General features: G+C 41.3%; 1 protein-coding gene across 2 annotated transcripts in view; it reads left to right on the forward strand.

The window, feature by feature from the left end:
• RNF19B (ring finger protein 19B) overlaps positions 1-11,179 on the forward strand; it is a 28,241-nt gene extending 17,062 nt beyond the window's left edge. The window contains exons 3-9 of one of the 2 annotated variants that reach the window (XM_081203904.1): positions 3,352-3,493; positions 4,848-5,010; positions 5,681-5,795; positions 7,722-7,862; positions 8,222-8,429; positions 9,038-9,169; positions 10,401-11,179. In XM_081203904.1, coding sequence (XP_081060030.1) covers positions 3,352-3,493; positions 4,848-5,010; positions 5,681-5,795; positions 7,722-7,862; positions 8,222-8,429; positions 9,038-9,169; positions 10,401-10,857 — 1,358 coding nt within the window. In that variant the 3' untranslated portion in view covers positions 10,858-11,179. Of the gene's footprint in view, positions 1-3,348; positions 3,494-4,847; positions 5,011-5,680; positions 5,796-7,721; positions 7,863-8,221; positions 8,430-9,037; positions 9,170-10,400 lie in introns of both variants that reach the window. The other variant, XM_081203903.1, reaches the window with a different exon arrangement.
• Positions 11,180-13,851: the final 2,672 nt, after the last annotated feature.

The following is a 13,851-nucleotide window of genomic DNA, read 5'->3' on the forward strand; positions in this document are numbered from 1 at the left end:
CTCCAGGTGGCATCGTAATTATCCTTGTATAAATTTATGTTCTTAGCTGTAACCCAGATCCCAAGATATTTCACTTTCTTAGCTACCGCAATTTTGGTCTTTCTTTCTAGATCTATCACTTCTTCCTTTGTTAAATTTTTAACTAACATTTTGGTTTTGTTTTTATTTACCTTAAGTCCTGCCACGGCTCCAAATTCGTCAATTTTTTGTAAAGCTTCTTTTACGCTGTTTTTTGGGTCTTCTAAGGTTAGTACAATGTCATCTGCGAAGGCCTTGATTTTGTATTCCCTCTTTCCTACCCTGACTCCTGTGACTTCTGTTGCCCCCCTCAGTCTCTCGTTTAGTATTTCTAATACTGTTATAAACAATAGAGGGGACAGGGGGCAGCCTTGTCTAGTTCCTTTATATATACTAAAATATTCTGTTGTGGTGTTGTTTATTACCAATTTTGCCTTCTGTTCCTTATATATAGCTTCTATGCCTTTTCTAAATTTCTCTCCCATTCCCATCATTTCCAAACTTTTCTTCAAGAAATCCCACGAGATGTTATCAAACGCTTTCTCAGCATCTATGAATACCAAGGCCGCTTGTCTATCTATACTCATATCCAAATATTCAATAATGTCTATCAAGTTCCTTACATTGTCCCTTAGTTGTCTCCCTGGGAGGAAGCCCGTTTGATCTTTATGTATTCTGTTGTTCAAAACCTTTTTTAGTCTTTCTGCCATTATATCTGCAAATAGCTTGTAATCATTATTTAGTAGTGAAATTGGCCTATAGTTTTTCACTTCCAAAGTATCTGCCTCTTTTTTGGGAATCAAAGTAATATATGCTTCCTTCCAGGTATTCGGGATCCTTCCTTCCTTTAATATATTATTCATCACTTCGCCTAACACTGGGGATATTTGGTTACTTAGTGTTTTATAATATTTGGCTGAGAGCCCATCTGGGCCTGGCACTTTCCCGTTTTTCATCTTTTTAATCGCCTTCTTTATCTCTTCTTGGGTAATTTCCTGGTCTAATATCTCTTTTTCTTCTTTTGGGATTTGTTTTAAATGATGTTCTTGCAAAAACTGCTCTATTTCTTGTTTTGTTTCCTTTCCTCTTTTATATAAGTCCTTATAATATTTTTGAAATATCTTCCTTATTTCTTTTGGCTCTTCCACAATCCTTTCTCCTTCCCTTATCTTACTAATCGTATTTTGTTTTCTTCTTTCTCTTATTTGCCACGCCAAATATTTGCCTATCTTGTTTGCGGATTCAAATGTCCTCTGGTTCATCATTTTAATTTTCCATTCTACCTCTTGATCAATTATTGTAGAAAGTTTAGCTTGTAATATCTTTATATTCTGTTTTGCGATCTCCTCACTGGGGTTGATGGTTAATTTTTTTTCATTTTCCATAATCTGTGTTAGGATCTGTTCCTTCTTTAACTCTTTTTCTTTTCTTACTTGGCTGTTTTTCTGTATTAAAAAGCCCCTCATAACTGCCTTTCCTGCGTCCCACACCGTCTCTATAGCAGTTTCCCCGTTTAGATTCCATTTAAAGTAATCTTCTATTGTCTCTATTGCCTTATTTACAATCTTCTGATCATTAAATAGAAATTCATTCATTCTCCATCTAGTTGTTTTAATATCCTTGCCTTTCAGCTCACTGTAAACCGCATTATGATCGGATATAATTCTTGGGAGAATTTCTGATTTAATTAAATTCTGGGTTAATTCCTTCGAGATCCAAATGCTATCTATTCGCCCCCAGCTCTGATTTGGGTTTGAGAAAAAAGTGTATTGTTTTGTAGTGGGGTTTTTGAGTCTCCATGCATCAATTAATCCCAGATTATTTACCATATCAAAAAAAGATCGCGGTAATTTACCTTCCTTCTTTTCTTGTTTTTTTGTTAGCTTATCTAAATTTGGAGACACCACCCCATTAAAGTCACCCATTAAAATCATTTTTTGATCCATCCATTCCATCAATTTATCTCTTAATTCAGAATAGAAAGCAGATTTTTTATCGTTTGGAGCATATATTCCAACAACAATTATTTTTTCTCCCTGAAACACCATCTGAACAATGATTACTCTCCCTTGATCATCTTTATATAATAGTTGTGGCTCATATTTTTCCTTAATATATAGTACCACCCCTCTTTTCTTCACTCTATCTGATGTCACAAAGTCTGCTCCCAGTCTCTTATTACATAATAGTCTCTTATGCTTATTTATTATATGCGTCTCTTGGAGGCATATTAAGTCATAATTCTTTTTCAATAATACATGTGTAATCTGGTTCCTTTTGTTTTTATTGTTCAGTCCATTCACATTCCAGTTTAGTATGACGTTAAAAATACATACACTCCTCTATCTAGGCAAGCAGGAAGCATTAATAAAGTTCAAGGACACATTCTGGACAGGGAAAACTACTTGAGGAGAATAAGGGATGTGGCCTGAGAAGAATCTCAAGGTTGGATAGAGAGGCCTTGAGGGATGCTTTTAGCACCGAGGTCTAAGATTCCACACCTCTGTTTTAAAGTACCCACTTGCTTCAAATGAGATATAAAACTTTTACCTCAGACATAACATAACTATTGAACATAACTAGTTCAAATCAAATGTCATTCTTCAAATTGCATGCTGGCAACAGCTGTGTGTTTTGGTGGAGTTGGGAACATAGAAAGCTGCTTTCTGCTAGGTCAAACTGTTTCTCCATCTAGCCCAGTGTTGTTTAATCTGACTGGCAGTGGCTCTCCAAGGTCTCAGGCAGAGGTCTTTCCCCATCACTTGATATAACTAGAGATGCCGGGGACTGAATTTGGGACCTCCTGAATTTAAAGGACTTGCAGTAATAATGAGCTATGATCCTATGCAGCCTTGTTAAAAATATCAGGGATGAATTATTTGTCAGGCCCAGAATACTCTTACCCTTTTAGACTAAGAATGAGCTTCTCAGGCAATAACCTTACCAAGTGACTTTCAGACATTCATTCTCAGTCCGCCCCCCTGCCTATATGACAGGATTGTGGTAAGGATAAAATGGGGGTGGGAGGGAGGAGCATATTCTCCCTTGAACTCCATGAAGGAAAGGTGAGATTTAAATTTGGTAAATAAGTAAGTCAGGCCATGGTCCTAAGCACAGTCAATTGAATTAGAAACAATGAGGTATTTGAATCTTGACCTGCCACGTGATTTAAACACTTTTTTCATTCAAAGGAGGATGGGCTGGAAGAGTAAGACTGGTGGTTCTTTTATCTTCTTTCTTACAATGGAAGCTCTCAAAGATTTTCAATTCCTTCTTGGGATTTATTTAGGTGCACAAAATTTGACTGGATTCTCCTTTTCAATTCCATAGCAGATGACATCAAGCCATGCCCACGTTGCAGTGCCTACATCATCAAGATGAATGATGGCAGCTGTAATCACATGACTTGTGCGGTATGTGGCTGTGAATTCTGCTGGCTTTGTATGAAGGAAATCTCTGATTTGCATTACCTCAGGTAAGTTGGAGGGTAAAATGCCCTCAAACTGCTCTACCTTGCTAGAGCTATGCTGCTGTGGTCCAAAACCTTTACTACTCAAAAGATACTGTGCTGTGGGAGTATCAAAACAGATAAAATATTGATTTGTGTTCTCATACTTAGAAATGTAGAATAATGGACTTAAAATTGGTTGGAGATGGCCTTAGAACCCTTCTCAATTTCATGGGCAGCAGCACTTGCTTCTCTAAGAGCATTCTGTCATCTTTGCTCCTTGGCATTATGTTAAAACACACCTGAATGCTCCAGGCCAGCAAACTGCTAAAATATTTGGCTTTTATAGAGGTGGTTACACTTGCTGATGATCAATTAAGCAAGAGCATTTGATTAACAGCCCCTGTCTGCTATTTATCCTCTTAATTCCTATGGAAACAGTAAGGGTGCACTTAGTTTTTCACACACGATTTCTCCATCTTGGTTTTATATCTGTTAAACAAATCATGACATGGTGTAATATGTCATATATTGTTGTTTATCTGAGGTTGTTTTTACCTAATTTTAAGACCTGTTAAGGAACAAATGATTGCTATTACGTCCTGATATGTAAAACCACAGAATTCAAAGGAGGTGCACTTTCTTTTACCCTTGACTATACATGGATCAGCTGCAGGGGTGGGGGGCTGTGTACTGTGTACATACATGTGTGTGCGTATTATGTGTCTGTGAGAAAGTGTGCCCTGCCCGCCCCCCACTGCTGGCATGTGGCCCTTGGAGGGTTGGCAGCGAGGGAATGCATGCCTCAGAGCAGCATTCGAAACTCCCATTGTTCTAGGCACGTTTTGTGACAGGGAATTTCATCAGCGAGAGCAGTTCTGATCCTAAGATTTCAGATTAAAACTGCACAGTGGGAGGAAAGGAGGACTTTTTTCTGCCTCCCCATTTCCAGCCACTCTCTGAAGACTGGAAAAGAAACCCTCTTAAAGAATATTAGGGGGGTGGGCAGGGGAAGAATGGCTTTGTTTTTTGCAGTCTTCAGATGAGGACTAGACCATGTGAAAAATAAACATAAGACTTTAGCTGCAGTTCATTCATTTTCATTTTTGTATTCTTGTTATTAAAAAAGCGCACCTAGATATTCTGTTGTTGTGTGCATAACCTAGATTTAAGGTGCCATTTAGCTCCTAGCTTTCATATCTCAGTTTCTAACGCTGCCGCAGAGTCCAAACAGTTCCCCATCTGTGCTGTAGACACACCTTTAGCTACTTGGACAGGAAGAGGAGGGGAGAGGTTTGGTAGAATCTTTGTGGGCAGGTGTCTGCCTTCCCCCATTTTTGAATCTTGTTCCTCTGAAGACCAAATATAAAATCTCTTGCAGCCCTTCTGGTTGCACATTCTGGGGCAAGAAGCCATGGAGTCGTAAAAAGAAGATTCTCTGGCAGCTCGGAACATTGATTGGTGCCCCAGTGGGTATTTCCCTCATTGCTGGCATTGCCATTCCAGCCATGGTCATTGGAATCCCGGTTTATGTTGGGAGAAAGGTAAGAATAATAACTGTATATGCTGAATTAAATCCAACTACAAGGCTGATGGTTTTTTTGCAGGGGAGAGGGGAGGTGCAGAAGTGGTGGTGGTTCCCCTGATAGTTAAGAGGGACCATACAATATATTACACCATGCCTTTGAATATTAATCATTGGTAATGGCAGTGGAGGAGGGCTTTTGTACACATAGCTGTTTGTGGACTTCCCATTGGCATCTGGTTGGCTACTGAGAAACAAGATGCTGGACTAGAAGGGCCTATAGTCAGATCCAGGAGGCTACTCTTAGGTTGGAGGTGGAGAGATTTCAGTGATAATTGAAGTTTGCGTTGTGGGACCTGGGGTGGGTAATATTCCTTAGAACACGTGTGTGGTCAGCCCAACTGCATATTACCTGCGGCTTTGCATGCCTAGTAAGTTTCATTGAAGTTGCTGCTGATTTTGAGGCATTGATTCTTGTTGATGGTCCCTGCTCTGATTTCTGCCAGCCTGTCCAGTTATGGACAGAGTGAGACTTCCACCTCTAGAGAGCCCTTCAGCCTCTTTTCTTTTTTCTGGAGAATCAGTCTCTGCTATAAACTATTAAGAGCTGCAATAGGTAACATCTTCCTAGAATACCATTCTTCTTTGTGTTGCATTGCCTGTTTTATCCTTGATTCTTCTTATATCAGATTCATAGCAGGTATGAGGGGAAAAAAACCTCTAAGCACAAGAGGAACCTGGCCATCACTGGTGGAGTAACCTTATCTGTGATTGCATCGCCTGTCATTGCTGCTGTCAGTGTAGGTAAGTAGATGAGTTCTGTGTTAGAAAGCACAGCCTGACAGTGGCGTTAAGAATTTCCAAACCCCAACACGCCTTAGATGGGTTATAATTTAATTACATGGAACACATATATTTCAGTTCAGGATGCAATGCAGTGCCCTTGCAGAGCATCTGCAGAACTTGGGATGGCTGGTGGTGGTCAATGTTCATGCTTTGCAGAGTGGTGGTGAATTCCTTTCTGCTCAATAATCTTCTGGTATTGTGGAAGTGGTACAGCCAAGGACTTCCTTTGAGAGAGCTCAGGAAAACAAAACTATCTTTCTCCTTCCTGTCCCTCTATAGTTATGGAGTTTTCTATCATTTATATTAATGTTGCCATGCACCACCTCTGTTTTCTATAGCAGGGGCAGTCAACATGGTGCCCTCCAGCTCTTGTAGTACCACAGCATCTTTTACAATAAGCCATGCTGAATGAGGTTGAACATTGTCACTCCCTTCTTTGCTTGAAATAATAACTCAATAAAAAGTTGTGTGTCTTTCCTTGAAAATGAGCCTTGGTCAATACCTTCCCTAACATTACTTAAATAGGCAGCTGTGTCCAAGCAACAGGGCATGCTTTCAAAAAGAAGCAGCTCTGCTTCCTTTATCCATGCCCAGTAGATTTATATGGTTTCTTTTGCTAATACCCTTGATATGGTTTCCATTCATAGATCTAGAGGATGTTTGCTTTTACATTAATATCAACTGCAACTCTATAGATCTCTTGTTGTGATTCGCAATACCTGCTGCTGGTATTATGTGCTATCTCTACAGTGCTAAGAGTCTTTTCACTGTGCCCAGAACAACAAGTACAGATGCTTCCATTTCTAATCTGACATAGGTGAGAAGAATATCAGAACTCTTCACTATACTTCACAGTCCCTTGATCTCACAGTTTAGTAGATACATCCCAACCAAATAACCTCCAAGGAACTAAACTTGATATTTTTGAATGAACAAAACCCTTCCACTTGGAGGTCTTCTTATGCAAAATGGATATACTTTTGTATATTTACTACTTCTTAAAGTTTAGACCCTGTGTCATGTTTAATGTTTGATATTTTCCCTCTGGACCCATGTTCCTCCACCTCAGTCCTGCCATAGATCAGCATTTTCTCACTCTTTAACAATTATGTTTTTAGAATAATTTTATTTATCCCTGTTCTCTTGCTAAGCTTTGCCTTTCACGAGGACAAGGTGATTTGTCAACCAGACCTCACCTTTAATCGAAATCTATTTCCTGTTTTCACCTTAGTTGAGATATAAAGTCATTCATCTCCCCACCTCCCCCACAATGACAGGAAGTTCGCTTTGCACACACTGGGTGTCAGGTTCATAATTGTCTTCTATCTTCATAGAACCAAGGATTTTTGCTAGAATAAAATGTTTGTTGTGACTTAGTCAAAGGCAAACTGGTTTCAAAGCTCTCTTGTTTGGTTGTTTCAACTTTCATGCTTTGCTAGTTGGCTAAACAGCCTATAATCACAAATATCAATTGAGAAATGGCTACTTTCTCAGGATATCCTGGGTGTGTTTATTATACTACAAAGCTCCCACTATGCTCGCTTAATCCTTGATGTGAAAGTTTGTGCTGGTACTGCAGTTGAAAGAGACATTCTCCTGAGGTTTTCAATCACTCAGTTATGGAACAGCGCACAAACTGCAAGAAAGAAAGGCAAGCTACTTACATGTTACTGATGTTCTTCTAGTAGCCATCTGTGTAATCTATGCAAACTACTCTTCTCTCCAGTTGATAGTGTTCTTAGTCTCTGACTAAGCACTTTCATGGTGGTAAGAAGATAACTGAGCAAGATGTCACTCATCCTGTCCTTGAAGAATGTGCAGAGAGGACATGTACCTGTATTTGCAGGATTCTGGTTTCCTACTAACTTTTATTCTTTTTTCCAGGTATTGGAGTCCCTATTATGTTGGCATATGTCTATGGTGTTGTGCCAATTTCTTTGTGTCGTGGTGGTGGTTGTGGAGTTAGCACAGCCAATGGGAAAGGAGTCAAAATCGAGTTTGATGAAGATGATGGGCCAATTACAGGTAAAGAAGTAACTGTGTTTTTACATCTTGATGGGGAAAAACAACTAGGACTGTGCTTAACAGCTGTATCCAGCGGCAAGTGGAAGGGTTAGATAATTGATGGGGTGAACTTGTAAGGTCAGTTTGATTTTCTTTCTCTTTCTTGCTAACATTACAAACACATTACTTTGTACATATTCTTCACTTGCTGCTCCAAACTGATAGGGACAAAAATATTTAAAACTACCAAATTCATTCAGCTTCATTGTTTTGCTTCCAGGTATGCTAGTTTACATAGAACAACTGACTAATGTAGGAATGCTACTTTGTCAAGTCACCTTTTGTGTTATGTTCCTTCTTATATTTTTCATTGTCTCTAGTGGCGGATGCTTGGAGGGCTCTGAAGAATCCCAGCATTGGGGAAAGCAGCATTGAAGGCCTTACCAGTGTGCTGAGCACCAGTGGGAGCCCTACTGATGGGCTCAGCGTCATGCAGGGCAACTACAGTGAGACAGCCAGCTTTGCTGCGCTCTCGGGGGGCACCCTGAGCGGTGGAGTCCTCTTGGGTGGGAAAGGAAAGTACAGCAGGTAAGTAAAAGTTCATTTAGGCTACAGCACCTTTGTGTAATATCATGGATTTGAGACTCAGTCATAAGTAAACCTAGTTTGCTTGTATTGCACAACCCCATGCTAGGTGTTCCCATGCAAGAATGTCCCCTGTTCTTACTTTATGGTTCTATTAGATTGGAAATAAAAATGAATTGGGTTAAGTCTTTTCTGTTCTTTTGTCATGTATTGTCTTGCATACTTTAACATCCCATTGGCACAATGACAAGAAAGCTTGCCTCCTGAATCATAAGGTTATAAGGTCTGTTCCTCTGATCCAGTGTCTGAAATAGGCAGCTGTGTAATCAAAACTCTATCCAGCACCAAATGTACAGCCCAGAATTTGACTGTAGAATGTATGGGAACGTGCTACACAGGAACTGTTAGTCATGACCACAGACATGACCTAATCCTGTTCTAGAGAAAAACAGGCAAAGCAAAATTCAGCAAAATAAGTTGTTGCTTAAAACTGAGTCACTTTATGCTTAATTCTTGTGAATTAAATAACTCCTTTGTGCAGTCAAACATCAAGTGAGGTGGGAGAGCTACATTAGTATAAAGAGCCTAATAAATTCCTGTCCCTTGCCCAGGCTGGAAGTGCAGGCTGATGTCCAGAAAGAGATTTTCCCGAAGGACTCGGTCAGCCTTGGAGCCATCAGTGACAATGCCAGCACGCGAGCTATGGCAGGCTCCATCATTAGTTCTTACAACCCCCAAGACAGGTATGTTAATGCAGTTAGTTTGTGTTTGTAATGGGGTCAGCGGTCTCTGAAGAAAGCCCATCATTTTTGTTCTGATCTTGTTAAAAGATGTTGGCAGGAAGTCACCATAACTTGTTTTCTATGGAAAACCTCATTTAGTGAGAAGAGCCTTTTCTTGTATGGCAGATTTGGATGGAAAGTTGGATGAGTGTGGCGTGGTGTGGACCTTGTTGACTATCATTCTCTGCAGATCATTCAGAAGTATTTAGCTGCAGGGGCTGATTAATGTGTAGTGAAAAATTAACCGGAAGCTAAGACATAAGAATACACATACTGGATACTTCATTATTCTGCGACTAAAAGAGTAAATTTTCAGGTACAGTGGACCCTCAGGATATGTACTTAATTCATTCCGGGGGTCCGTATGTACCCCAAAAAGTCTGCAACATGAGGCGCCACTTCTGCACAACACGCGGCGCGATAGAGCGCTTCTGTGCATGCGCACACGGCGAAACCTGGAAGTATATACTTCCAGGTTTGCCATGTTCGCAACCCGAACGTTACGTTGCCCGAAGGTAATGTAACCCGAGGGTCCACTGTACCACTTTGTTTCAGCTAACATATTTCTATGGGCTCTCAGTGTACTCCAGCTGTTTCCTGCTCTTATAGGCTTGCAGCACCTAGTGGGAAGCAACAACTTTTGCATAAAGTTATGTGGAATGTTTTCAGGATTTTTTAGTTCTGTGTGTGACCTAGAATCAGGGAAGGCTGCTGAAACTCAGGATGACAGTTCAAATCACTTGCAGGAGTTAGCCATCTCATTACTTTGAATTGGTTGTACCGCTGTTTCAGGCTGCAAGAGTGAGGTTCAGAGGAGGACTAGATGAGCCTTTGGCTTGATCCAGCAGGGTTTATTCTTATGGTTGCACTTTGTCAGTGTTTAAAAAACATCTGTCTGTCTATGTGTCTAAGTGTATGTTTTTGTGCACACATATGGACCCACATTGGAGCAGTGACTTAATGATGCTAACATTTTGGGGTTTTTCTAGCCACAGGCTCAGGTAGCGCACACACATCAGGGATACATAGCAATACGTTGTGGGGCCTTGTTCATGTATTATACTGTTTATTTTGTAGTAGGTTTTTAAAAACTATATTAGAAATGTTAGCTTGCCAGAACTCCAGAATTGCAATAAATATTTCTGAAATAAAAGTTGTCTCCTAGAACTCACATGGGCTCCTCCTTCCACAGAGAGTGTAATAATATGGAGATCCAGGTGGACATAGAGACCAAGCCGAGCCATTACCAGCTTGTTAGTGGGAGCAGCACAGAGGATTCTCTCCATGTTCACACTCAGATGGCAGAGAATGAGGAGGAGGAAGCAGAAGAAGAGCAGGAGCAGATGTGCAACCACCAAAGCTGTGAGCAAAAAGACTGCATTGCTAGCAAAACCTGGGACATCACTCTAGCACAGCCTGAAAGCATCCGAAGTGACTTGGAGAGCTCAGACAGTCAGTCGGACGATGTGCCTGACATTACCTCTGATGAATGTGATTCCCCCTATCCCCAGACTGCTGCCTGCCTGCATCCCCCAAACGCCAGAGGTGCTGAGAGCCCAAGTGCCCATATTGGCCAGTGTGCCCAAGCAGAAGGGCACAGGCCAGAGGAGAGAGTCTCTACGTTGGAGTGCATTGAGGCCCGAGTATGAGGCCACTCTCTCCTAAGAAGAAGCACACGGATTGTTACTGCCTCTACTATGGTGAGGGCCACCCAGGAGTGGGGGTGATTATGTCATTGTTGGCTTTTGTTTCTGATTCCCCAGACTGCTGCCCTAACCTGACTCTGGGGAAATGGCATTTCTTACACAATAATAAACCCTTGATCTCTCTTTTTTTTAATTTATTGGTTCAAGCGCTTGGTGATGCTCTGTGAGTTGTGTAAGAGTGTACATAAAAGTGTGCGTGTACATCGTATGTCTGCCAAACATACGCCTAAAGAACGCCTTTAATAAAGATTCCTGTTGCCATTCATAGTGGATCCTGTCCTCCCTTTTCATAGGACTAGTAAGTTGTTCTGAATTTTCCTTGTTGCGCTCCTGCCTTGGTGAAGCTTGTTCCTTGCCCTAAAATATAAGTGATGTACCTCTAACTCAGTCTGATTAGTGCTGTTGTGTAGAAGCCTGGGTGTGGCACACATACTTCCAACAAGAGTAAGGTGAAAGTTTGGATTTGCTGCCCTCCAGAGGCTGCTTAGGTCCCTGCAGTTGCAAATTTGCTTTGCATCATGACAGAGCACTCAGTGATACTGTGGTGTTGAATGCTCTGAGACTATTGAAGTGATAAGTACACTTGACAACAATACACTTCATTTAGGAGGCATAGCCTGATGGAAATGAGTCCAGAGGAAAGCTTGATGCAGCTTGCAACTGGAGTGTGGCAAGTGACGAGGGATGAAGTGGAACAAATGTATGTCATGCAGCAATAGCCCCATTGGGTACCCCTACATTGTATAACAGGAATAAGTGTAAAAGGCAGCGAAAGATAGCAGAAGTATAAAGAGGCTCTTCAGGAAAATTTATTTATTTATTTATTTGACTCTTCCACATCCTGTTGGTCCTTGTATAAGCAGCTTTGCTTTTCTGTGCGCGCATGCGCATCCACCCACACACCCTTAACCCTTCATGCAGAGGTGTTTAGAGTGAATGCCTCTCATAGGGCAAAGTGGAGATCCAAATATGTAGGAATACTATGTGGTACAGTCCCCTCAAGCCTTTGTGGGTTTGTTTTGCATATTTGAAAGCTCCCCAGTGTCAAACATTTCCTGCATGTAGAAAATGGAAACTTTCTCCTGATAACACTAGCTTTTCATGTTTGGGAGGGAGGTTATATGTATTAAAAATGTGACAACTACTTTCATTCTGAAGTGGTATAGGTCCTGAGGATCCAGTACCATGTACTTGCTCTGACTTAACTGTTCAGCAGTTCACTGTTCAGTAACCAAAACAGAGTTTCCCATTCTCTTTGCCTGAGCAGTTTCTGGTATCTGGTATACAAAGTGTTGTGTACCAGGACAAGACACCTGCATCCGGCCTGAAGCCTGCATCCCCCTTGCACTACACTTCAAGGGCTAGTTGTGAATGCTGCCTCCACAATACAAAATTCATGACTGAAGCACTTTACAGCCAAATTTTCCTACACTTCTATTCTTGTAGCCTTATGCAAGATGCCCAACTGTTAAACTGCTGTTTGAATTTCTAAATATTTCAGCATTTTTCCTCCTTAATGAGCTCTGGAGCAGAGCAGTTAAAACAAGTGCAATCAAGGAGAGGAAATAGCTGTCATTACTGCTCCATTCTAAAATTAGAGAAGGAGCAGCAGCACAGAGCAGCACCAGTTTGGTAGTCCTGTGCAGAAATGGATGGGGTGCTATCTGAGTTGAACCTAATAATGAATGACTGTCACGATACTGGTGATGTGAATAATTGACTCTGTGTGTCCCTGGCATACCAGTGATGGTGGCATGTAGAAGATAATACAGAAGTTACAATGAAAGTTCTCAAAAAACCCACACACAGCTGGAATATTGATAGCAGCCCTATGCGTGGTGAGAGAATAAGGCACAGGATCTGTACTGCTAGACCAGTCCCTATCTATCTCCCACAGTGGTGACCAAATCTTTCTAGGAAGTTCACAAGCAGGGCATGACAGAGAATGATTCTACGTTAATGCATTTTTATCCTGCTCTTCACCCCCAAAAAGCTCCCAGATCACTTAACAAATGCTAGTTCCTCCCCCCAGGCTTGCAATCTCAATACATGACTCAAAAGGAAAACAGACTGGGCAGGAGGATGGAAAAAAGTAAACTCGGGTGCTATTTATTCCTTAACTGATCAGCTAAAATGAAAATATTTCAAGAGAAGAGGAGCCAAAAGTTGCTTGTCTTCCAGTAATGCTGGTTGAGAGGCTCCACAGTCCCATCTCACTTCTACAGCCTAGTGGAATGGTTGCTGTAGATAACAGCTGAAGGAGGAGCCTGACGGAGCTAATCTTCAAGCAGTGTGGACAGAGAGGCCCTGCAATCCTATCTCCCCCCCCCCCTTCCCTGCTGCTGAATGACTATATGTGCTGGTTAGTGAGTAGCCACTGAACATGGTATTAACATTATAACTATGGATGTGGGAAATTTGGAGACTCCCTGAGTGTAATGTCAAAATACCCTTGACCTTCAGCAGCTCCCACCAAAAAATCCTATTGAAGCATTCTGATTACCTTGTGTTTAAGAAGGAATCACCCTCTAGCTCAGACTGGTTATGATACCGGGATGTGCATGTGGTGATGGTGTGCTTTCATTTTCCTTGCAATGCAGCTTCAATTGCTGTCCTCTGAAACTAGGCCTCTGTGAGTACCTGAAATTTCTCTGCTTGTGATTTGGATTGCCTGGAGATCTGAGGGAGGCCTTGGGGAATGGATGACACTTGGAACTTGGCATTTTGGTCCTTCCCAGCTCTATTAGTCTGTTCTGTCTCTTTCTGTTGTGTGATATGAAAAATTGGCAACCTCTTGAGGTTTCTGTTACAGCTTAATAGCTGAAGGCACTTAGCTGGTGGGCGTTGATAGTATAGCTGATTATCCCAGAATCTGCAGTGCAAGCCAAACTCTCCTATTGGTGAATGAGATGGAAAAGCTAAAAGCCACGCAGCAAA

The sequence above is a fragment of the Podarcis bocagei genome (genome assembly GCF_964188305.1).
Source record: "Podarcis bocagei genome assembly, chromosome: 7".
In the NCBI taxonomy this organism is placed as follows: Eukaryota; Metazoa; Chordata; class Lepidosauria; order Squamata; family Lacertidae; genus Podarcis; species Podarcis bocagei.